This window comes from Schistocerca nitens, chromosome 1 (assembly GCF_023898315.1).
Source record: "Schistocerca nitens isolate TAMUIC-IGC-003100 chromosome 1, iqSchNite1.1, whole genome shotgun sequence".
Taxonomy (NCBI): Eukaryota; Metazoa; Arthropoda; class Insecta; order Orthoptera; family Acrididae; genus Schistocerca; species Schistocerca nitens.
Genome location: NC_064614.1, coordinates 113114968 through 113142018, shown reverse-complemented (window position 1 = coordinate 113142018; position 27051 = coordinate 113114968). Strand labels below are relative to the sequence as shown.

General features: G+C 44.5%; 2 protein-coding genes across 2 annotated transcripts in view; one reads left to right on the top strand and one right to left on the bottom strand.

The window, feature by feature from the left end:
- The window catches only part of LOC126242038 (transcription initiation factor TFIID subunit 13), a 428741-nt gene extending 424191 nt beyond the window's left edge, over positions 1–4550 (bottom strand). The window contains exon 1 of the mRNA XM_049948058.1: positions 4502–4550. Coding sequence (XP_049804015.1) covers positions 4502–4522 — 21 coding nt within the window. The 5' untranslated portion in view covers positions 4523–4550. The remainder of the gene's footprint in view (positions 1–4501) is intronic.
- Positions 4551–4712: 162 nt separating this feature from the next.
- The window catches only part of LOC126256592 (serine-rich adhesin for platelets-like), a 529214-nt gene continuing 506875 nt past the window's right edge, over positions 4713–27051 (top strand). The window contains exon 1 of the mRNA XM_049955534.1: positions 4713–5154. Coding sequence (XP_049811491.1) covers positions 4866–5154 — 289 coding nt within the window. The 5' untranslated portion in view covers positions 4713–4865. The remainder of the gene's footprint in view (positions 5155–27051) is intronic.

Sequence of the window (27051 nt, the reverse complement as noted above, 5' to 3'; positions counted from 1 at the left end):
GTAACACCCTGTAAACATCTATCTCTTTCACCCCATCCCGCCCCTCGCCCTCTTTTTTCCGAGAGCTGTGACACAGAAACGAGCTGCGTACGCTCGTTCTTTTTCGTCACACTAAGAAAGCGGTACATGATGTCAGCAGTATTAGTCTCCGAAAATACGGTCGACTCTCGATAATTCGAAGTTCAAAGGACCTCAGAAAAAGTTCGTACAACTGAGAGTTCGACTTAACCAAAATTTGACTGACTAAAATTTAATGAGGAAAAAGGAGAAACAAGTATGTTGTACAAACAAAAAGTTAACAGTAATGTTGTCTCAATGAAATTTGTATTTCTTTACAAAGGGGAGCGGAAGTAGGACTCAGATTTATTTTCGTACTGGCTAACTACGTTCACTTAACAGTTCGTGTAAGGACCACGAAGATAAGAAACGAGAAATTAGGGCTCATATGGAGGCATATATACAGTCGTTTTTCCGTCGCTCTGCCGGCGGGGGGAACAGAAGAAGAAATGACTAGTTGTGCTACAGGGTACCCTCCACCACACACCGTATGGTGGCTTTCGGAGTATGCAGATAGATGTAGATTATTGGAAGAGGTTCCTTCGCCCAACGGATGGGTATGTTCTTTGAGCATGACGTGGCCTCCCACATTTTTAGTAGTCAGGTGACAAATGGTTCAAATGGCTCTGAGGTCATCAGTCCCCTACAAATTAGAACTACTTAAACCTAACTAAACTAAGGACATCACACACATCCATGCCCTAGGCAAGATTCGAACCTGCGACCGTAGCGGTCGCGCGGTTCCAGACCGAAGCGCCTAGAACCGATCGGCCACATCGGCCGGCAGTCAGGTGACACATCATCTAAATGAAACGATGGCCGGAAGTGGATCGGCGGAAATGATAACATCCTTGGCGACCGAGGTCCCCGGACCTTATCCCCTTCAGATTTTTGGTTGCGGAGCGGTTGAAACGCGATGTCCACAAGGAAGAAAGTAAAAGCAAGAGGCGAATTTAACATTCGGATTATGGCTAGGGCTGCCCTCATGAATGAGAGCCAAGACGACCTTAAAAGGGCTAGACACGGTGTTGTCAAGATAACTGGAAAGTGAATTGAAGTCGCAGGCATAAAATAGGAAAATCAGATTTGAAGTTGAAGGTTTGCTTCTGCTTAAGGCCTATACTGACGCTCCAGTCACTTCGTCCACAGCGCGAACCCTCTTTTCTTCTATGCTCTTTTCTATTTTTCCCGTTCTTCTACATATTCTCCCCATGTTGTCTTTTACTTTCTTCTCTCATGTTGTTCGTCTATCTCTTATTTCTCATGCGTAGAAAGCCTTCTAAATTTAATATTTCATTCTTAAAATAAGTTTGTTTTTGTTACTTCTGATTCTTTGATGCTGTTTCTTTCTATTTCCTTTCTTATGTCTATTATTCGCGTTAATATTATCGATTTCTTTCCCCAGAAATACAGGAATATGTGTATCATTAACCTGGTCCCGGCGGAAGTTCGAGTCCTCCCTCGGGCATGGGTGTGTGTGTGTTTGTCCTTAGGATAATTTAGGTTAAGTAGTGTGTAAGCTTAGGGACTGTTGACCTTAGCAGTTAACTCCCATAAGACTTCACACACATTTGAACATTTTTTATTTTTTTCATTAACCTGTTCTTATCCATTCGGTAGTGGTGTCCAAAGCAGATTATTCTTGGCTTTACAATTACTTTCGATATTTTCTCTATATTTTCGTTGATCACCTCGATACTTGTCGTATTCCAGCCATCCATAATTTTTGTTTTCTAATAATCCGTGTTTCAAGTACCTCTGTTCTGTCCAGCCTATCGTTCATCGTTAAGCATTCACATGTTTATAAAAATTCTAGTCTTAGTACCGTGGTACAGTTTTTTTTTTTTGCAGGTTTATTTTTCTAGACATACATTTCATGTTGGAGATACTTTTTGCCTATGCTCCTTCCATTTTATTAACTCTTACCTCTGTTGCAAAATTTTCTAGTCCGTTCTGCTGTGTTATCTATTTTAACAATTTAAACGAAAGATACATACTAAAATGACTAAACTTAACTCCGCTATCAGGCCCTAAAGATAACACAATGTCGACCGGCATCCCTGTCATCCTATGCCATCATGCGGATGCGATATTAAGTGGCAAGGGGTCAGCAAACCGCTCTCCCGTTCGTTGACGACTTTAAGACCTTAGAGTCGCTACTTCTCATTCAAGCAGCTCTTTGGTGGGCGCCGTGAGGCCGAGCGCACCCTTTCCCTATCTTCCTACCAAGCATAAATCCCTGGCAGGACAAATAATTGAACGCGGGTCTCTCACATGAGAGGGTTGGGTAGGGTTGTTTGTGGGAAAAGACCAAGCTGCGAGGTCATCGGTCTCGTCGGATCAGGGAAGTCGGCCGTGCCATTTCAGAGGAACCATCCCGGCATTTGCCTGGAGTGATTTAGGGAAATCACGGAAAACCTAAATTAGGATGGCCGGACGCGGGATTGAACCGTCGTCCTCCCGAATGCGAGTCCAGTGTGCTAACCACTGCCCCACCTCGCTCGGTTTCACATGAGTCAGACGTGTTGACCACTCGGATATAGCGGCGGAAAACAAATTTCAGATAAAACACAACCAAAACTCAATTTCATTTTGCAGAAAAATCAACACTTCTGCTATCCATCAATGTTGTCCAGCGTGTTTGGTCCATCGGATTTTCTGCTGTGACGAAAGCCGAAAATACATCATCACCTACTTCTTTTCTGAGGCTGTACGTGGAGAACGTCTTTCGCACGTTTGGAGCCACAGATGGAATCGGCTCTGCTTATTCTTTTTCTTCTGCTTTATAGTCGTCTTCGATTTTGCTACCCAGAACGGCCTAAATCCCAGCGTCATTCAGGGCACCTCAGAATTCCACATGGTCAATATAGTGTACAAACGCATTTTCTCCAAAAGCGGGAAGAAGGCCTAGCACTTGAGTTTCTATGAAGTCATTTTTAGAACTGATTTACAGTGCCTAGAAAAAATGCACCGTAAAACATGGTCCGACGTCAGTGTAGCTTTGTACAAGTACACGCCTTTAAATTTCAAGTAAGCTTTGTTTCAGTAAGTTCCTTTATACTGTTTTGTATCCGTAGGGCTAGTCGAATGTACTTTTCAGTGGTAGAAACTAAAGATGCCGTATTTAGACTTTTCGAGCCAGGGTCCGATATGTGTCCCATTGATCCGATACTCACACAATATAAAACGTGATGTACATAAGTTCATGTTAAACCTGTAAGTACAGCTACAACATGTGGTTATGTGAATGCGATCTGTGTATTGTTTTACATCTACATAGCAATGTACATATGCAGACAGTGTTATTCTCTTTCCGGTTGGTATATTTCAATTTCAGGTGCTTGGTAGTAACGCGGAGTCGAAATTACTAATCACTCCAGGTAAATAAAGACATTAATACACAGTCTACAACAGACCGTGTTTTCGTTTGTAACATGTTTAGAAGCTTGAACCCACACACAAACAAAATTTCATCATTGTTATTGCCTTAAAATCAGCAAAAGCCCCTAGAAAAAACAGGTGACCTACTTGTTATGCTACAAAAGCTACTGTTTTTGCAACGTACTAGGACGTGGCAGTGTTAACGAATACTGTTGCTGCCTTAAGAAATGGCTCAAATGGCTCTGAGCACTATGGGACTTAACTTCTTAGGTCATGAGTCCCCTAGAACTTAGAAATATCAAAACTAGACATGATAGTCTTAATGGGAATTCTGCGATCGTTCATTAAATAAAATATGGCGTTTCAGTCTTCGATCGCTATTCTTTATTTTCAATTACCGGTTCCTTATGACAGCGAACAGATTTTTCTGTACAGACAAGTTACTCTGTAACTGCAATATATGATCTGAAGATGAGCAGCTAGCCCGGAACCGGTAACTGAAAATAAAGAATAGCGATCGAAGACTGAAACGCCATATTTTATTTAATTTAGAAATACTTAAACCTAACTAACCTAAGGACATCACACACATCCATGCCCGAGGCAGGATTCGAACCTGCGACCGTAACGGTCGCGCGGTTCCAGACTGTAGCTCCTAGAACCGCTCGGCCACTCCGGCCGGCGCTGCGTTAAGAGATCGACCATCTGTACCTGCACGATAAAAATCGGGTTTGTCTAATGCTGCTACCAGTCATTAAACAAGCATAAATTCACGGTATGCGAATATTATCATGTTTCATATCTCACCGCATGTTGCGAACTTCCGCATTTTTATGGACATTTGAATGTGAGCATAAAACTCGAAAGATGTATCACGGTAAAGAAAATGTGATAAAATACAAGTAACATGAATTCATTTAATGACAACACGGGTGAAAGTCATACAACACATTATACACAAAATACTACTGGAGGGATGTGACCTACAATATATCATAATGATCAAAGTAATGCACAAACTACGAATACATGTTTGAAAAGTTTGATGAATCAATTAATTTACCCCTTCAAATCCTTCATCCATCCCAACACACAATTTTACACTTAAAACTTCAGTTCTGGACAAAACGCGTCTGTTAACCACAACTCAAGAACTTTTCTCCGCTAGGTGGCTCGATCGGCGCTGCTAAGAGAACCAGTCTTTCTCCGCAGCGTTGGCACTACTGCAGCCCACTGGCCAGGTGCTCGTAGGGCAGTCTTGGCGTAAACTTCCAAGTGTGTGGTGCGAGTGGTGCGCGCGTCTGCTGGCGGGAACAAATGAAACGGCAAAATGGACGAACCTTAAGTTTATTGTAATTACTTAATATTCGATAAAATGCAAGCGGGAATGAAGATCAAACGAGGCAGAACGTCACAAAAGAATAACTATGCCGTTTATTCAGCGCGTTGTCGAGCCGATTTACCTGAGCCGGCAGATTTCGCACGAGGAAGAAATCGCGCCGGTGGTCACGGAACATGAACTGGAAGCAGTGACGAATAATACGCTCAGCAATGCGTTGCGACAGTTGGCTTCGCTAGTTGTTATAGCAAACGACATATTCGATGACCTCGCTAAACAGCTTCAAGATGTTTCCGAAAGGGCGACCAAACTACGGACAAGGACTGACCTCGTCGAGGAGAAGGTGTCGGCGTTCGATCCCAAAACTGTCACAGTCCGTAAGTACAATTGGAATCACATGTAGCGAGGGTACTTTCCTTATAAGAAAGCTTTCATGGCATGTGAAAAGTTCCTGCGATGCTGAAGTGTTACGTACGTAAAATTGCGCGCGAATCTGTGTTTGGTACGTGAACTAAATACAACGCTTGTGGAGATATTATAAATAGTTTTTATTTTTTGTAACCTCACTATAAATTCCTCGTAAAGACACCTCTTTTATTTTTCTTTCGATGAAGCTGGGGAAAAACACTGTTCTTATAAAGAAATGTGTATTAAGAAAGATTAAATTTAATTTTACGTACCCAAAAAAGTAATTTTAATAATTCAAATGATACTTTTCGAAGTTCAAAATTTGGAACTAAATCATGTGCTTTATAATGCTTAACATACTGTTTATAAAATTCGATATTTTTAACGAATTTGTTTTCATTGTGAAAAATATCGAAGAGCTGTTTTAATCAGGTGAATAATTAAAAATTGTGAATAGAGTAGTAGCTGTATTCCGATGATTGCAGAAACTGAAATAAAATAAAAACTTTATCATACGTATGTATTACTTAAAAAAGCTGTAGTGGATAAAATAAGTTTTTACAAAACGAACAGTACAGCTTTAAATCAGGACCTATGACCAGTTGAATTATGTTGTATCTGACACTAGAAATTGATAGAGGTATATGAGGCAGAATAATTTTAAAAATCACAGTGAAGATAACACATAAACTGCCGAAATATATGTGCAAATAAAAGTCATATATTGAATAAGGCGGAGATTTTCTCCAATTTCTTTTTACAAGCACTGAAATTAAGAAGAGCTACAATGTGAACATGATGGTAGTAATTAAAGGAGAAATAGTCGACAAAGTGGTCCTCTCTCAGTACTTACTTATTTGTATGAAGCGCAATACAATCAAAAGCGACATCAGTGGTATTGTATTCGATTTGCTCGTGATATAATAGTCCTAACAATTTCTGAAAAGGACATGTACTACGCCGGTAGTTTATAAATATTATCTGATGTCTTGGACAACTACAAACTGAAAATAAACACGAACAAGACTAAAATAACGATGACAAATAAATCGAACACACAGAGGACACAAACATTACGATAAAAAATATTGTAATAGTATATTAATGTCAGTAAATGAATTTTGCTGTCAGATAACAACAGAAGTATAATGATTAGTTAAAGAAAATCGCAATGATACAAAAAGCCTTCATAAATTAGAAGAAAATCAGCGTGCAGCTATTAAACTGTGGCTTCTAGTTTCCATACTTCTCGAATGCCTTTTTAAGCTAGTGCCTCATACCTTTTAAGCGTTTGCTGACATAAAAACCACACCTTGAAAAACTCGCCACGAATGGCTAATTGGCGAATAGAGTTATTATCTTTCGCGACCATGCCAGTCTGACGCAGTTATATGTGACTTTTAATATAAAGGTGAATTTGAGAACTAACAGCGCCTACAAAAGCATGTAGACACTTTCGGGATACTTTTACTGGCACACGTAGTAAGACGAAATTAAGCAAGGTGCAATAAGAACTCCAGATGTAAAGTCGACTGCCGTGAGATCGAGAGGGAAGGTGACGTCACAGTGATTACCAGCCGTCTTGGCGGCAGACAGCCTGTGTGGGTGGTGATGCGTAGGATTTTGGTGACTAGTTTTCAGACTGAGGCACTTAGTGACTTATCCTGGACTATCAGCCGATAGTCTCTCTCTATCTCTATCTCTCTTGGCTGTCTCATGTTATCAGTTTCATCCTAACTGACTCATCTACAAACAGTTCCCTTGTAAGGGATATTATTCGTACGTTTTCCACTGTTTTAAAGTGAAAGCAGAGATTGGTGTATGGTAATTTCCGACATCTACTCGCAACAATACAAGGGTCTACCAAGGACATCTTTTGTTAAATCGGGCGGAGTGGCGCTGTTGAAGCACAGAAACGTGTTACCTTGACTCAAATTTTCAGTGGACACGTTAGGACAACAGCTATCCGCCTGCGTACGTTGTCCATTCGCATGCTGAGCTTAGTGAGACGAGACTCAGACATACGGACCATGTGCTCAGTTTACCGAAGTTTGTCTTGTATTATTGGCTCTTCATTGCTAGTAAGATTTGATTTTTATGGTCACTCATGTTACAGCGTCGACGATTTGTCTCCGAGTAGATTACATGTCTGCCACAGGGCACATGAAGAATGTTAGGTGGCTCCGGATAGAGTCTGAACAGCCTTTGTTTTAATGAAATATAATTTGTGTCAAGTTGTTGTTCATTGTCAGAAGCTCGTGCACGTGACTCATAAACAACAAATTAAAACTACCATTTCACTGTCCTTATATTGCGATCAAACCAGAGTTACAGTGAACTATTACGGATCGCGTGTTCCTCAACTGCTTGTACGAGGTCTTAACGAAAAAGAGTTCGTTGCTTACCAAGAAGTGATTCTGATATGGCGCTTCGGACTTTCTCGGCGAATTTGTTGAGTATACAGCTTTCGGAACTGCCACCGCATAACGTTGTGTAAATTCACAATCTTGGACATGTCTCACAGCAACTGTGAGTACCTTAAATTGATAAGATAAACAACCAACCAGTTGCCATAAGTTTGTTTATTTAAAGTTGACGTAGACTCCTATACCACTATGAGTATTTTATTCGGAAGTGTATGCCCTTACACTGATTACCTTTAAACATGTTATGTCAATAACGAGCAAAACAACTCAAGTTACATGATAAACTATAATTAAAATGACCATGGAAACAGTGAAAGTCAGATAGGTATGGCTGTTCAGTTCGATGTTTGCCTCTGTTGAACGACTATACCTATCTCACTTTTGAGATAGGTATAGTCGTTCAACAGAGGCAAACATCGAACTGAACAACAGCCATACCTATCTGACTTTCACTGTTCAATGGACCTTTTAATTACAGTTACTGTATGTTACTTGAGCTGGTCAGCTCCGGATTCATGTAACATGATTTAATTTAAGTAATGTAACAACACGTACTTCTGATGAAAATATTCGCAGTAGTATCCAAACCTCCGTAAAAGATTAAGCAAATAATGTTTTTTTTTTTCATTTTATTAGTTGTGTAAATTCCACAGTTTACCCTCTGGGAAACAACTCGGCATCGTCAGGTGGCTACTGTTGGGTACTACTGGCGACTAGCCAGTTGGTGCAGTGGAACCGCCTATTCAAAACATTATCTTGTATGTCTGAGCTGTGGTGCCTCATAGGTTGCGAGCAAGGCGGAAGAGGTAGAATATAATAACTCGAGTAAAACATTCCATATGACACGTCAAATTTTTGTTCCTGAAATACAAGTGGCTTTGGTGGTTTAGCAGGCAGGCCACCAGACTTCGGCTTTAGAGATTCTGGGTTCAGTCCCAGAGAGGGGTGGGGATTTTTCCTCGTTCCACTCTCTCCAGTACCGCCGCAGGTCCAGTCAGCCTGCTATGAAATAAGTTGCAAGGATCTTCCCCGCAGTCGGTTCGATGGGCGCACTGCCCTCCTCCTTTCTAGCGCCGCGACGACGAAATACTGTATTCTACCAATTCAGACTATTAGCCCGAATACAGACTTTTTTTTTTTTTTACTGAGATGCAACTGGATACGGTGGTAAGCTCCGATTTCGAGTATTGGTACTCCAGTTATCATGGGTGTATTTATCGATCGTCATTTTTTAAGTTCAAGTTGCAAAGCTGTGCTTGAGTCACATAGGCAAATTTTTCAGTAGTGATTGTGATTTGTTGCGCAATTCTGATGTATCGTTTGAGCATGCTATATGAATTCACAGCTATTGACTAAGCAGATTTGGTATTTGTGCACAGCATTTCTAACGGTGACGATACTGCTGCTTATAGAGAACACTGGAGGCGATTTCCTAACCACAACCGAGCGAGGTGGCGCAGTGGTTAGACACTGGACTCGCATTCGGGAGGACGACGGTTCAATCCCGCGTCCGGCCATCCAGATTTAGGTTTTCCGTGATTTCCCTAAATCACTCCAGGTAAATGCCGGGATGGTTCCTCTGAAAGGGCACGGCCGATTTCCTTCCCCATCCTTCCCTAATCCGATGAGACCGATGACCACGCTGTCTGGTCTCCTTCCCCAAACCAACCTCAACCTAACCACAGAGTACCCGATTCAAGTGTGTTGTGTTTCCATTACCCTGTGAGAGACTGACGCTGTGCTGAGCAATCATGTCTTATCTCAACGTGCAGATGAAGAATGTGGACGAAACAGAAGATATTAGTCAGTAATCCTTCAACAAGCACACTCAGAACCCATGAATAATTTTTACTGATGAAGAAACTTGTACTTCTGACGATATCAGTAAAACTCGTAACTCACTTCGATGATCCAAGGGAAACCCATATGCCCTGTGGAAACATTTTCAAGAAGGCTTTTCTGTAAATGTGTGGCGTGTGGTATGACAGTCAACCAGTTAATTGGGCCTGTTGTGGTGTATGTCAGCAATCAAGCCGGTTATCAAACTGTTCAATAGCAGCAGGAACAACAGGAACAAGAACAACAACAACAAAGAGATGGGTTGCTATCGACAACATCAGGAGGAAGCAACAGCCAGGCGAACGAGGCTCCCTCTACATGGAGTCGGCTTCCAATAACACTTGGCCGCAATGAAGTGTATCAAGCGTCAAATGATTCGTTGAATTATCTACGTAACTTCATAAGATAAGAAATAAGTGACAGTTCAACACGAAAAGTAGTCTACTTTGCATATTTTCATACGCTTATGTCATATGGTATTATTTTTTGGGGTAATTCTTCTGATTCAAAAAGGGTATTTTTGGCTCAAAAACGGGCTGTTCGAGCTATATGTGGTGTAAGTTCGAGAATCTCTTGTCGACCCCTATTCAATAGTCTGGGAATTCTGACATTGCCCTCACAGTATATACACTGCTGGCCACCGTAAATGCAACACCAAGAAAGACAAGAGGTAGCACAACAAAATTTATTTTGTAGATAACATGTTGACCAAGTATCAAATGATTACGTTTACAGACGTCTGTGACATGTGGTTCCTGCCAGAATCAGTAGCCAGAGTAGCCGCCATGGTTGGAGATCACCGCTGCCACACGTCTCGGCATTGAGTCAAAGAGACGTTGGATGTGTTCCTGGGGTACAGCAGCCCAAGCAGCTTCCACACGTTGCCAAAAAGATCATCTGGTGTGGCAGCTGGGGATGTAATCTGGGTCACTCGTTCAGCAACCGTGGACCACATGTTTTCTATCGGCGAAAGATCCGGAGAGCGAGCCGGCCAGGGAAGCAATTCAATCTGGTTATTGACGAAGAACCTTTGGACAATGCGTGCCACGTGTGGTCACGCATTATCCTGCCGAGCCCTGAAGGTAAGGAAGGACAACTGGCTCCAGCACCTCGGATATGTAGCGCCGGCTATTTAAAGTACCGGCAATGCGTACTAGAGGCGTGCGAGAGTAATATCCAATACCGCCCCATACCGTAATACCCGGTGCAAGACCAGTGTGGCGGTGCATAATGCAGCTGTCCAGCATCCTCTCTCCACGGTGTCTCCACACTCGAATCCGACCATCGTGGTGCTGCAGACAGAAGCGTGCCTCGTCAGTAAAGACAACGTCATTCCATTCTGCCGTCCACATCCGTCTGTCATCACACCATTGGCGACGGAGACGTCTGTGGTTCTGCGTCAATGGTAGACGAAGCAATGGACGTCTTGCGGACAAACCACTCTGCTGTAAACGGCGTCGAATGGTACGCGCAGACACTGGATGATGCGTTACAGACGCAATGTGCTGTGCTACGGTTCGGGATGTCACTGAGCGATCCGTCACTGCCATGCGCACAATTTGCCTATCAGCACGTGCAGTGGTGCACCGAGGTGAATGCGATCGACCATGTCGGTCCGTCGTGCCCTCCTGCGTGCAACGGTCACATATCCGCATTACAGTTGTTCGGTTTCGTCCAACACGACTAGCGATTTCTCTGTATGATAATCCACAATCTCGGTAAGCCACTATCCTTCCTCTGTCGACCTCGGATAGTTGATCAAACGATGTTCGCTGTTGTCTACGAGGCATAACTGATCGTCTTGTGAAACAACCACACGGTAAACACGCGTGCCGAACGTACACTCGTCGAAATCGCCAAGCCTTAAATGGCGCTATGAGGTGGCGCCACAGGCGCGCGTGATGTGCGTCTGCGCTGAAATTCTGATCAGTTGCATATCTCATCGCTGCAAACTCATGTTGTAAATTTCACTCGATTCGGATGCTTCCTTCAGGGTGTTGCATTTACGGTGGCCAGCAGTGTATTTTCTTTAATGTCGTTTGTTGTTAGCAATATTAGCTTATTCCCAAGAGTTAGCAGCTTTCACTCAGTTAATACTAGGCAGAAATCAAATCTTCATGTGGAATGCACTTCCTTGACTCGTGCAGAAAGGAGTGCAGTATTCTGCTGCATCCATTTTCAATAAGCTACCACAAGAACTCAAAAATCTTAGCAGTAGCTCAAACGCTTTTAAGTAAACTGAAGAGTTTCCACATGGCTCACTCCTTCTATTCTGTCGAGGAGCTCCTGGAAGAGCAGAAAAATTAAGCAAATTCAAGTGTTACATTGTTGATTTTCTTTATTTAAACTTACGAATTGTCGCCTGAATACGTTTCTTGTATTTCATTTTATCTGTTTCTACTATCGTGTTATAATTTCATGTATTGACTCGTTCCATGACCATGGAGACTTCTCCTTAATTTGGTACCTCGGAACAATAAATAAATAAATAAATATAAATAAATAAGATGATAATAAAAGTTTATTAAAAAAGAAAATAAATTGTCTTCACTTTCGCGAAAACTTACAACTTCCAAAATTTCTAATTGGTGTGATGATTGGCAGCTGGCCGTTAAAGTAGAAAAACGTAACTTAATGCAGATGAGTAGGAAAACAAACCCATAATGCTCGGATACTGTATTAGTAGTGTTCTGCTTGACACAGTCACGTCGTTTAAATACACTCCTGGAAATTGAAATAAGAACACCATGAATTCATTGTCCCAGGAAGGGGAAACTTTATTGACACATTCCTGGGGTCAGATACATCACATGATCACACTGACAGAACCACAGGCACATAGACACAGGCAACAGAGCATGCACAATGTCGGCACTAGTACAGTGTATATCCACCCTTCGCAGCAATGCAGGCTGCTATTCTCCCATGGAGACGATCGTAGAGATGCTGGATGTAGTCCTGTGGAACGGCTTGCCATGCCATTTCCACCTGGCGCCTCAGTTGGACCAGCGTTCGTGCTGGACGTGCAGACCGCGTGAGACGACGCTTCATCCAGTCCCAAACATGCTCAATGGGGGACAGATCCGGAGATCTTGCTGGCCAGGGTAGTTGACTTACACCTTCTAGAGCACGTTGGGTGGCACGGGATACATGCGGACGTGCATTGTCCTGTTGGAACAGCAAGTTCCCTTGCCGGTCTAGGAATGGTAGAACGATGGGTTCGATGACGGTTTGGATGTACCGTGCACTATTCAGTGTCCCCTCGACGATCACCAGTGGTGTACGGCCAGTGTAGGAGATCGCTCCCCACACCATGATGCCGGGTGTTGGCCCTGTGTGCCTCGGTCGTATGCAGTCCTGATTGTGGCGCTCACCTGCACGGCGCCAAACACGCATACGACCATCATTGGCACCAAGGCAGAAGCGACTCTCATCGCTGAAGACGACACGTCTCCATTCGTCCCTCCATTCACGCCTGTCGCGACACCACTGGAGGCGGGCTGCACGATGTTGGGGCGTGAGCGGAAGACGGCCTAACGGTGTGCGGGACCGTAGCCCAGCTTCATGGAGACGGTTGCGAATGGTCCTCGCCGATACCCCAGGAGCAACAGTGTCCCTAATTTGCTGGGAAGTGGCGGTGCGGTCCCCTACGGCACTGCGTAGGATCCTACGGTCTTGGCGTGCATCCGTGCGTCGCTGCGGTCCGGTCCCAGGTCGACGGGCACGTGCACCTTCCGCCGACCATTGGCGACAACATCGATGTACTGTGGAGACCTCACGCCCCACGTGTTGAGCAATTCGGCGGTACGCCCACCCGGCCTCCCGCATGCCCACTATACGCCCTCGCTCAAAGTCCGTCAACTGCACATACGGTTCACGTCCACGCTGTCGCGGCATGCTACCAGTGTTAAAGACTGCGATGGAGCTCCGTATGCCACGGCAAACTGGCTGACACTGACGGCGGCGGTGCACAAATGCTGCGCAGCTAGCGCCATTCGACGGCCAACACCGCGGTTCCTGGTGTGTCCGCTGTGCCGTGCGTGTGATCATTGCTTGTACAGCCCTCTCGCAGTGTCCGGAGCAAGTATGGTGGGTCTGACACACCGGTGTCAATGTGTTCTTTTTTCCATTTCCAGGAGTGTAACTGGGCGTAACGTTGCGAAGCGGTATGAAATGGAACGAGCGTGTGAGGACTGTGTTAGGGAAGGCGAATGGTCCACTTCGGTTTATTGGAAAAACTTTACGAAAGAGTGGTTCACTTGTACAGGAGACCGCATGTAGGTGCGACCTATTTTTGAGTACTGTTCGAGTTTTATCGCCAGGACACTTGGATAATGTAACAGATCTACCAAGGAGACTGCCTACGTTACGCTTGTCCGTCCTCTCTTAGAATACTGCTGCGCGGTGTGGGATCCTTACCAGATAGGACTGACGGAGTACATCGAAAAAGTTGAAAGAAAGGCAACACGTTTTGTATTATCGCGAAATATGGGAGAGAGTGTCACAGAAATGATACAGGATATGGACTGGGCATCATTAAAAGAAACGCGTTTTTCGTTGCGACGAAATCTTCTCACGAAATTCCAGTCACCAAATTTCTCCTCCGAATGCGAAAATAATTTGTTGACACCGACCTACATAGGGAGAAACGATCACCACGATAAAATAAGGGAAATCAGAGCTCGTACGGGACGATATAGGTGTTCGTTCTTAGCCGGCCTATGTGGCCGAGCGGTTCTAGGCGCTTCAGTGCGGAACCGCGCTGCTGCTACAGTCGCAGGTTCGAATCCTGCCTTGGGCATGGATGTATTTGATGTCCTTAGGTTGGTTAGGTTTAAGTAGTTCTAAGTCTAGGGGACTGATTACCTCAGATGTTAAATCCCATAGAGCCATTTGAACCATTTGTTCGTCCTTTCCGCGCGCTATACGAGATTGGAATAATAGAGAATTGTGAAGGTGGTTCGATGAACCCTCTGCCAGGCACTTAAATGTGATTTGCAGAGTATCCATGTAGATATAGGTATAGATGTAAATGTAGATCGGTACAAAGTCGCATTGAAAGAAGACATCGAAGCAGTTCAGAGGTGAGCTGCTAAATTTATTACCGGTAGATTAAAAAATGGTTCAAATGGCTCTGAGCACTATGGGACTCAACTGCTGTGGTCATAAGTCCCCTAGAACTTAGAACTACTTAAACCTAACTAACCTAAGGACATCACACACATCCATGCCCGAGGCAGGATTCGAACCTGCGACCGTAGCGGTCGTGCGGTTCCAGACTGTAGCGCCTTTAACCGCTCGGCCACCTCGGCCGGCTACCGGTAGGTTCGATCAGCATGCAAGTGTTTCGGATATACTTCGGGAGCTCAATTGGGAATCCGTGGAGAGAAGAAGACATTAATTTCGAGGAACACTACTGAGAAAGTTTAGAGAACCGGTATTTTAAGCTGACACCGGAACTATCCTATTGCCGCCAATATATCATACGTGTAAGGACCACGAAGATAAGATTCGAGAAACTAGGGCTCATACGGAGGCATATAGACAGTCGTTTTTCCGTCGCTGTGCTGGCGAGAGGAACAGAAAAGCAAATGACTAGTTGTGGTACAGGGTACCCTCCGCCACACATCGTACGGTTGCTTTCGGAGTATGCAGATAGATGTAGATTCCAAAATGAGGTTTTCACTCTGCAGCGGAGTGTGCGCTGATATGAGGTTGGTAGAGTACTTGCCCCTGAATGGCAAAGGTCCCGAGTTCGAGTCTCGGTCCGGCACACAGTTTTAATCTGCCAGGAAGTTTCAGATGGAGATTATTGGAAGAGGTTCTTTCGGCTAACGGATGGGTATGTTCTTTCAGCATGATGGGGCCTCTCACATTTTTAGTAGTCAGGTGACACATCATCTAAATGAAACGATGGCCAGACGTGGATCGGCGGAAGTGATAACATTCCTTGGCGACCAAGGTCCCCGAACCTTACCCCCTTCTGATTTTTGGTTACAGAGCGATTGAAACGCATAGTCTACAAAGAAAAAGTAAACGGAAGAGGCGAATTGATCATTCGTATTATGGCTAGAGTTGCCCTCATGAATGATAGCCACACGGTGTTGTCAAGATAACTGGAAAGTCGATTGAAGTCCCAGGCAGAAAATAGGAAAATCAGATTTGAAGTTAATCGTTTGCTTCTGCTTAAGGCATGTACTAACGCCCCAGTCACCTCGTCCACAGCGCGAACCCTTAAAAACTGTTTCCGCGAACGAATCATGTCCTCTAGGAATGGTGGCATCCCGCATACTCGGTTTTCCATGCAAATAAGGGAAACGTGAGGGGATAGAAGCCGCTTGAGCGGCCGCGCCGCGTTTCGCCGCTCATCGAGGCAAAAAGGGCAGGACGCCAGGGAGGCAGCCGTGCATCGCGGGACGTCCGTCCTTGGACGCGGTGCGGTGGGAGACGGCCCGGCAGCCGCGCCGTGGCTAATCTGCCGGATTACCGCGGGGAGCGCGGCCCGCGTGACGGAATGTGGCCTGCAGCGGGGGCGGTCGCGCCGCGGTGGAGACTGCCGGCGCCGACCCGGCGCCATGCGTGCCTCGCGCGTGTGTGCGTACACGCACTCTGCAGGCCAGGCTGCGTGCCGCGGTCGGGTGGCCCTCGCCTCGGACCTGGCCGTGCGGCGAGCCGGGGGCGCTCTGCGTATGCAATATGTGGAGACAGGAGAATTTCTCGTACACGATAAACCGAAATGGGTTGTCATTAAAGACTTCATTCCAAAAAACAGTGAGAATAGTCTTCCTCTCTATACATATACTCAAGCGCCAAAGAAACTGGTATCGGCGAGCGTATTCAAATACAGAGATATCGAAAAAGGCGGAATACGACGCTGCGGTCGGCAACGCCTATATAAGACAAGAAGTGTCTGGCGCAGTTGTTGGATCGGTTACTGCTGCTACAATGGAAGGTTATCAAGACTTAAGTGAGTCTGAACGTCGAGTTGTAATCGGCGCACGAGCGATAAGGCACAGCATCTCCGAGGTAGCGATGAAGTGGGGATTTTTCCCGTACTGCCATTTCACGAGAGTACCATGAATATCATGAATCCGGTAAGACATCAAATACCCGACGTCGCTGCGGCCGGAAGAAGATCCTGCGAGACTGGGACCAATGGCGACTGAAGAGAATCGTTCAGTGTTACAGAAGTGCATCCCTTCCGCAAATTACTGCAGATGTCAATGCTGGGCCGTCAACAAGTGTTAGCGTGCGAACCATTCAACGAAACATAATCGATATGGGCTTTCGGAGCGGAAGGATCACTCGTGTAACCTTGATGACTGCACGACAGAAAGCTTTACGCCTCGCCTGAGCCCATGATGATGACTGGAAGCATATTTTTTGATCGGACGAGTCTCGTTTCAAATTACAGGGTTATTACAAATGATTGAAGCGATTTCACAGCTCTACAATAACTTTATTATTTGAGATATTTTCACAATGCTTTGCACACACATACAAAAACTCAAATGGTTTTTTTAGGCATTCACAAATGTTCGATACGTGCCCCTTTAGTGATTCGACAGACATCAAGCCGATAATCAAGTTCTTCTCACACTCGGCGCAGCATGTCCCCATCGATGAGTTCGAAAGCATCGTTGATGCGAGCTCGCAGTCCTGGCACGTTTCTTGGTAGAGGAGGTTTAAACACTGGATCTTTCACATAACCCCACAGAAAGAAATCGCATGGGGTTAAGTCGGGAGAGCGTGGAGGCCATGACATGAATTGCTGATCATGATCTCCACCACGACCGATCCATCGGTTTTCCAATCTCCTGTTTAAGAAATGCCGAACATCATGATGGAAGTGCGGTGGAGCACCATCCTGTTGAAAGATGAAGTCGGCGCTGTCGGTCTCCAGTTGTGGCATGAGCCAATTTTCCAGCATGTCCAGATACGCGTGTCCTGTAACGTTTTTTTCGCAGAAGAAAAAGGGGCCGTAAACTTTGAACCGTGAGATTGCACAAAACACGTTAACTTTTGGTGAACTGCGAATTTGCTGCACGAATGCGGGAGGATTCTCTACCGCCCAGATTCGCACATTGTGTCTGTTCACTTCAACCATTAAGAAAAAATGTTGCTTCATCACTGAAAACAAGTTTCACACTGAACGCATCCTCTTCCATGAGCTGTTGCAACCGCGCCGAAAATTCAAAGCGTTTGACTTTGTCATCGGGTGTCAGGGCTTGTAGCAATTGTAAACGGTAAGGCTTCTGCTTTAGCCTTTTCCGTAAGATTTTCCAAACCGTCGGCTGTGGTACGTTTAGCTCCCTGCTTGCTTTATTCGTCGACTTCCGTGGGCTACGTGTGAAACTTGCCCGTACGCGTTCAACCGTTTCTTCGCTCACTGTAGGCCGACCCGTTGATTTCCCCTTACAGAGGCATGCAGAAGCATTAATCTGCGCATACCATCGCCGAATGGAGTTAGCATTTGGTGGATCTTTGTTGAACTTCGTCCTGAAGTGTCGTTGCACTGTTGTGACTGACTGATGTGAGTGCATTTCAAGCACGACATACGCTTTCTCGGCTCCTGTCGCCATTTTGCTCACCGCGCTCTCGAGCGCTCTGGCGGCAGAAACCTGAAGTGCGGCTTCAGTCGAACAAAACTTTATGAGTTTTTCTACGTATCTGTAGTGTGTCGTGACCATATGTCAATGAATGGAGCTACAGTGAATTTATGAAATCGCTTCAATCATTTGTAATAGCCCTGTACATAGAGAGGATGGACGTGTACGGGTACGAAGACAACCTCGTGAATCCATGGACCCTGCATGTCAGCAGGGGATGTTCAAGCTGGAGGAGGCTCTGTAATGGTGTAAGGCGTGTACAGTTGGAGTGATACATGACCCCTGATACGTCTAGATACGACTCTGACAGGTGACACGTACATTAGCTTCACCTGCATCACTCCATGTCCGTTGTGCATTTCAATGGATTTGAGCAGTTCAAACAGGACAATGCGACACCCCCCACGACCAGAAAGTGCTACAGAGCGGCTCCAGGAACACTCTTCTCATTTGAAACGCTTCTGCTGGCCACCGAACTCCCTAGACATGAACATTATTGAGCATATCTGGGATGTCTTGCAACGTGCTGTTCAGAAGAGATCTCCACCCCCTGGTACCCTTACCGATTTATCGACACCCCTGCAGGATTAATGGTGTCAATGCCCTCCTTTCCTCCAGCACTATTTCAGAAATCAGTCGTGTCCATGCCAGGTCGTGTTGAGGCACGTCTGCGTGCTCGCCGGGGCCCTACACGGTATTAGGCAGGTGTACCAGTTTCTTTGGCTCTTCATTGTTAAAGGAAAACCGCCAAGGATAGAAGCTTGAAATTTGGAGTAGGTGTGGGTCTTATACTGTACGCGTCGTTTAAGAAGGGATTTTTCTAAACTCCAGCCCTAAGGTGGGTGAAGTACGAGATGAAGTAATTTTTTTTTTATTAAAACAATTTTGAAGCTAGAACTACGAAAACAAGTGTTTGGTTTCTCAGCCAGAAAATAAAAAATGTCGGCATTTTTGGAAATTGAACCACTAAGGGGGTAAAATAGTGGGCGAATTTTTTTTGAAAATAAATAATTACTTAAAGAAGTTTTAAGGCTACATCTATGACATTTGACTTCTCGGTTAGAAATTAAAAAAACTATGTGTTTCAGTGTTTCTGGTAATTCAACCCCTAAGGGAGCGCAATAGGGAATGAAACTTTTAAGGACATATTTCGTTAATTTTAAAGCTTATTTTATGAAAATTGGTATTTTACCTCTCGGTTAGATGTGAAGAAATATTTGTTAGGGGATGAAAGTTGCTATGGAAATATCACCATTACAATGCAAAAGGCATGATTAACAAAACGTACGGACTCCAGCTACCAGAAACGCTTTTTGGTCAGAATTACATTTATATGGTCTTAATTTGCGTGAAAAGCTTAGAAGGTGTTGCAATTTTTGACCAACACAAAAATTCGATTAAATAAAAACCAAAACAAAAAAAGAAATCTCTGAAGGCCACACAGTCTACACAAGCGAAGCAGTGGGCGCTAAGCTAGTACTGAATAAATATTCAGACAGTACGTCAGTCTGGCGGTTTCCACAAAATGTTGTGAAATTTGACATTTTTCCACGTCTGCTTTTCAGAAATCTAAATGTGAAAGCAGCCGTTTACTCATCATCATAATATCCCGTTTAAGTTCAGGCATCCTTGCCAATACCCATTTCATGTGAGATGTAGCTGATCTTGTTTTGATTTTAACACCCAGTTCGTTCCTTATTTCACGTTTTTTTTATCCAATATTAGGAGTCTTACCTCTGCTGCCTCGATCCTCTTCTTTCCACTGGCGGTTAAAGTCTCTGACCTATATAGTAGAACTGGCACTGCCATCACGTGATAAAATTTTAGTACTGCCTCTCTTCTAATTTTTTTGAGGAGAGTGCGATTTATAGTAGTTACCAACTGCTGGCACATGGGATGACTGTATTCTCTGTGTTCTTCAGTAATTTGACAGACTGTAAAAGTACTGTCTGATCAAGGCCTTCCCATACGAAACCCATTCTGTTATTAGGTAAGAAACGTTTCCGACAGCACCTTTAATCTATTTGGATACAAGATATGTGCAAAACTAATAAGAGTTCAGAAGACTAATACCTCGATAACTGTCACATTTTCTGCAGTCCCCTTTTTTAAAATAATAGGATATCAACGGCTGCTTGCTGTATTTTCAACAAGTATTTATAAAATTCAGTAGTTTTATGAGTAATGATTCCGAAGCATATTTAAATAATTCCACATTGATGTCCTCTTCACCTGACGATGTTTTGTTTTTAGATGTTTTAACATAACCTTTAGTTCTTCCATTGATATAAGATCAACATGATCGTCACTAAATGCAGGTACAGTTATTTAACGTTGAAACTTAATCTGGAATTCTTCTTAACGCTGAGGTACGCATGTAACCTTAATATGACCATTTATTTCCCGCGTAGGGAACTACATCTGCACTAAAACTCTGCAAACCGTTGTGAAGTCCATGGCGGAGGGTACGTTCCATTGCACCAGTTATTAGAGTTTCTTCCCATTCCATTCACGCATCGAGCGCGGGAAGAATGATTATTTGAACATCGCTGTCCGTGCTATAATTACTGTAATCTTGTCACCATGATCCCTGTGTCAGCGGTACGTTGGGGGCTGTAATATATTCCTGGAGTCATCATATAAAGCCGTTTCATGAAACTTTGTCAGTAAACTTTCTCGGAATAGTTTACGTCTATTTTCAAGATATTTCTCAGTTCAGTTCCTTCAGTATCTGTGACACTCTCCCACTGGTCAAACAAACCTGTGACCGTTAGTGCTATACTTCTCTGTCTCAAACAAACCAGTGACCATTTGATCTCTCCTTCTCTCTATACACCCTGTTAGTCGTATTCGGTACGTGTCCCTCACACTTGAGCAATATTCTAGAATGGGTCGCACGAGTGATTTCTTATCAATCTCCTTTGTAGACTGATTGAACTTCCCCTGTATTCTACCAATAAACCGAAGTCTTCAAATGGTTCAAATGGCTCTGAGCACTATGGGACTCAACATCTTAGGTCATAAGTCCCCTAGAACGTAGAACTACTTAAACGTAACTAACCTAAGGACATCACACACATCCATGCCCGAGGCAGGATTCGAACCTGCGACCGTAGCAGTCCCGCGGTTCCGGACTGCAGCGCCAGAACCGCGCGGCCACCGCGGCCGGCAAACCGAACTCTACCACCTGCTTTACCCACGACTGAGCTTGTGTGATCATTCCATTTCTTATTCCTACAAAATGTTATACGCACGTATTTGTATGAGTTAGCCTCATGGATATTATAGTCATAGGATACTACGTTTTCTCGTTTTGTGAAGTGCACAGTTTTAAATTTCTGAACAATCAAGCAAGCTGCCACAAGCAGCCACCACTTTGATATCTTATCAAGACCTGACTGAATATTTATGCAGCTTCTTTCAAACACTACTTCATTATACTTCACTGCATCATCTGCAAGAAGCCTGAAGTTACTATTAACATTGTCCACAAGATCATTAATATACGACATGAACAGCAAGGATCACTACACACTTCCCTGGGGCACGCCCGAAGTTATTTTTGACTATGACTGTCCATCCAAGATAACATGCTGCGGCCTCCCTACCAAAAAGTCCTTAATCCAGTCACAAATTTGACTTGATATGCCATATGACCGTAACTTTGACAATAAAAATAGCTGTGGTACTGAGTTAAATGCTTTTCGTAAATCAAGAAGTGCTGCATCTCCCTGACTGCCTTGTTCCAAAGCTTTCAGTATGTCACTTCATAAAAGTGTAAGTTGGGTTTCAGATAATCGACATTTTCGGAATCCGTGTTGGTTGGCATGGAGGAGGTCATTTCGAGATACCTGTTAATTTTTGAGCTCAGAATACGATCTAAGATTCCACAAAAAATCGATGTCAAAGATATTGGACGGTAGTTTCGTGGATAATTTTCACTAACCTTCTTGTACACCAGTGTGACCTGTGTTATCTTCCAACAACCGGGCATAAGAATAAAGTCAGTCGGTAACATTGATATCTGCCGATTTCCAATTCCCAGAGACTTTTATCCAACAAATCTAGCAAAAACGAAGCGTTTTGTGGAGTTTTTAATGCCGCACTCCAACTGAACTGCATAGTTTCGTAGTAGCCAAGTACTACAGCGAATTTCTGCAACGTAGTCGAAACAACCGTGGCAACATGTGGGAGGGCGTTATCTTGCAACAGAGGCACTCCCATCACCATTCCTCTGCGTTTGAACTTAATTGTGCGCTTCAGATTTTACAAAGTGTCCACGTACCACTGTGCGGTAATTGTGGCGCCGCGTTCCAGGAAGTCAGTGACCAGTGGGCCCTTGCAGTCAGAGAAAAAGGTCGTCATGATTTTCCCGGAGCTCGCGCACCTGTTGTTTCGACGACTCTACTGAAGTGTTGCACATCCTTCATACCGATCTGAGACCCATGCGATTTCCATATTTTTGGAGCTACGATGAAACACATTCGTGGTAGCCGTTTTGCCTCGAAGAAATTCTCGCTTGGATAAAATCATGCTTAAGTAGGCAACCGGAAACCTTTTTCCATGAGGGCATTGACCGTCTTGTCTCACGCTGGGACTATGTATGAAGTAATGAACAGATTATTTACACTACTGGCCATTAAAATTGCTACACCAAGAAAAAATGCATATGATAAACTGGTATTCATTGGACGAATATATTATACTAGAACTGACATGTGATTACTTTTTCACGCAATTTGGGTGGATAGATCCTGAGACACCAGTACCCAGAACAACCACCTCTGGCCATAATAACGGCCTTGATACGCCTGGGCAGTGAGTCAAACAGAGCTTGGATGGCGTGTACAGGTACAGCTGCCCATGCAGCTTCAACACGATACCACAGTTCATCAAGAGTAATGACTGGCGCATTGTGACGAGCCAGTTGCTCGGCCACCATTGACCAGACGTTTTCAATTGGTGAGAGATCTGGAGAATGCGCTGGCCAGGGCAGCAGTCGAACATTTCCTGTATCCAGAAAGGCCCGTACAGGACCTGCAACACGCGGTCGTGCATTATCCTGCTGAAATGTAGGGTTTTGCAGGGATCGAATGAAGAGTAGAACCACGGGTCATACCACATCTGAAATGTAACGTCCACTGTTCAAAGTGCCGTCAGTGTGAACAAGAGGTGACCGAGACGTGTAACCAATGGCACCCCATACCATTACGCCGGGTGATACGCCAGCTTGGCGATGACGAATACGAGCTTCCAATGTGCATTCACCGTGATGTCGCCAAACACGGATGCGACCTGTAAACAGCACCTGGATTCATCCGAAAAAATGACGTTTTGCCAGTCGTTCACCCAGGTTCGTCGTTGAGTACACCATCGCAGGCGCTCCTGTCTGTGATGCAGCGTCAAGGGTAAGCGCAGCCATGGTCTTCGAGCTGGTAGTCCATGCTGCTGCAAACGTCGTCGAACTGTTCGTGCAGATCGTTGTTGTCTTGCCTACGTCCCCATCTGTTGAATCAGGGATCGAGACGTGGCTGCACGATCCGTTACAGCCATGCGGATAAGATGCCTGTCATCTCGACTGCTAGTGATACGAGGCCGTTGGGATCCAGCACGGCGTTCTGCTGTCCCTTATACAGTTGTTGATGGCGTAGCGATCCTCGTCGTCCCTCCCGCCCCCCTCCCTTTCTCTCTCTCGTACTACCTCCCTCTCTCACTGACTCACTGTACTCGACAGGAAAACAACCAGTAGTCGTACTGTCTACGGAATATAGTTCACCCGTTCGGCATTCAGATTTCTGTAATGAAGGTGCCTACATGCGTGTCTTCGGTTTCCACAACGCCTCCTAGTCCCATGAGCGTCGACATACTCCTGACGACGGTCTTGCGTACGCTTAATTACAAACCGCCGTATGATGATGTCGACCTAGGGAGCACTCGGTCGCGGTTGTCTGCGATTTCCCACGGCTGTCTCGAGCCGCTACGTGATGACACGCGGCGACGCGGGCAGAAGGCGGCATTGCAGTCGCCGGCCACGTCCGTTCTGGCGCTGTCGAGTGGTTTTTGTGGCAACCGTGACGGCCTTCCGAGGATCTCTGTGAGTGGTAGAGGGGGGGGGGGGGGGGGGGTTCTCACGCTGCGTTGCGGCGAGAGTCCGCACCCGGAGCCCAGGTAGAACCGGCTGCGCGGGCCGCCAGATTTCCATGCCTCCTGTCGCAGCGGCGCTGTCGGCGGGGTGACGGGCTCTTGCGCACGGAATTTAATACACACGCCGACGAGCGTGCAGGCAGCCGGGTGGGATGGGCGTAGTAGCAACACCGACTCAAAGGACGTCAGGTAGGCACGGCGAACGCCAGGTCTGTTGCAGGCAGAAACGCCTGGGCGTGCTTATCACTATAAATCTCTTATTTGTGGACAAAATGTTTGGTATTGTTTTGGATTCTGCAGTTTTATTTAGATGAAAGACTTTCTTACTATCGTAAAGCTACAAATGAAGATCATAGTTCTGTGTTACTGAATTCTGTCGAAACAAACGCAGATCAATATGAGAAGATGCTTTGCCCCATTGTAAGCTTCGGAAATTTTACATTCAAGTAACTATATTTACTTGATCCATTTTGTTATCTAAACTTACCCCAACCCCCTTACTATTAACTCGTTTCTTTTATTTATTTATTTATTTTCGTTTGACATCGTCACTGGAAATGTGAACTAATTTACATGTGTAAATGTCCAACTGTTGCCAGTCATTAGATTACTGTCGTTTTCAACATCGAAAATACTGCTGAGCTTAAACTTTTTTAAACATGCACATTAGAAAAGATAAATATTCCCCTCTTGCAACTGAAAGGAGAAACTTTATAAGATAAAAAAATTTTATTTGATAAAACAAGTATCTCTCTTTTGCCTCTTCTTCTGTCCCCCACCCCCTCCCCCAACGTGTACAATCGCAAGATATTTCATTAACATTCAGTGCTCCTCACCTCATAGTCAACCAAGATACCTAAAGAAGAACACCAATATGTTCACAGTTTCTTGTAAAAGCAACCCAGTACAAACGTAACTTCCTCAGGTTTACGAATAAGGTAAAGAAGCACGAATTCTGTTGCTGCTGGGCCATGAAGTTGATTTTGTATGTCAATCCTTAAAGCAGGTGGAAATTTAAGTTCAGGAGTACACTATTTGTTAAGAAGTGTAATGAATTGCACAATTAATTGATTGCAGAAATCTCTCAGAACAATGTGTATTGGTCAACTACCGCCAATAGTTTCACATTTTCCTGTGTCAGAGGGAGACACCACCATTATGAGTATGCCTGCAACAGACCTGGCGTTCGCAGTGCCTAGCTGACGTGACGTCACGAACAAGCGCCGGGGCCTTCCTTTGAGTCGGTGTTGGTAGTAGCCGCGTGGATTGAGGACGATCCCTGCCTGCAGCTTCCTGTGGAAAGTCAGCGAGCACTCGAGGGTGCACCTGGTGGTAACAATCGCTTCTTGTCACATTTGTTGACGTACAGACACCGAGAGAGTGAGGAATGCAGAACACACTGTAGTCTTGCTCAAATCTTCTTACATATGTTCTTGGCATCTTCTCGCCTCTTTTTCCACATAGGCACCTCGTATGTGGCATTTATTTCTCTGGTAGGATATTCTTAATTAACTTTGTTGATCCATTGTGGATACGGGACAAGGCCGGCCAAATATCTACGAAGGCAAATCGCCAAACAGCTGTCTGCTTGAAGGAGTTATTTTATTTAGACAGCCAGTTTCGGCATTTCAATAATGCCATCTTCAGGCTCCTATGCACTTCATGTATAGACAATCAAATATATCGTTACTTGCATACAGGAGCTGTCAATATCCATGAATTCGCCGCGCGGGATAGCCGAGCGGTCTAGGGCGCCTTCCACGGCGCCATATAACTTACCAAAAATTTCCAAATTTCCGTGAGTTCATATATCTTTAACATATTGCAGCGTGTCAGCAACTGTGAAATGTACAGCAAATAAACAATGTTTTCAGCCTTCAGTTGCAAGGTAATTTTACTCGTTTACCTAGGTTTCGATTCCAGTAATGGAATCTTCTTCAGAACAAAAAATTAAATTATTTTGTGAGCCAAACACTGGCCAAGTCACAGATTAAAAATTAAAACAATAAAGATGCATAATCTTATGATTAATGCATAATCATAAGATTATGCATCTTTATTGTTTTAATTTTTAATCTGTGACTTGGCCAGTGTTTGGCTCACAAAATAATTTAATTTTTTGTTCTGAAGAAGATTCCATTACTGGAATCGAAACCTAGGTAAACGAGTAAAATTACCTTGCAACTGAAGGCTGAAAACATTGTTTATTTGCTTTCCGTGAGTTCGTTTTTGGAGTGTTTCGTTCGAAGACTTGTCAAAGCCGAATTCACGGAAACTGACGGCTCCACTATGCAGGTAACGATATGTCTCATTGTCTACAGGGTGTTTGTGGCCGAGCGGTTCTAGGCGCTACAGTCTGGAACTGCGCGTCCGCTACGGTCGCAGGTTCGAAGCCTGCCTCGGGCATCGTTGTGTGTGATGTTCTTAGGTTAGTTAGGACTAAGTAGTTCTAAGTTCAAGAGCGTGGAAAAATTTAGCAGGACGTAGGGCATGCTCCACTGAACAATTTGAGGTAGGGAACCTGGGGTCGGAGAAGCCAGCTTAAGGAGGTAATAGGAATAAAATCACATTACTGTGTACTTTTTTAATTACTTTAGTTAACTGCAAATATGATCATTGACACAATGAACGTACCATTTGTACTGCATATTACAAAATGTGCTGAAACTGATGGCCATCAACCTCAATTCAAGCATGAACAAGATTCTGACGTACCCTGACAAATATCCCTGGTGTGTTTCGAATCACATCGCAGGCAGCTGCAATTCTGGCAACTAATTCCATTTCCATATCCACTGGGGTCTCAGACGCAAGTGACTTTAGATATCCCCAGAGAAAGTAATCAAGC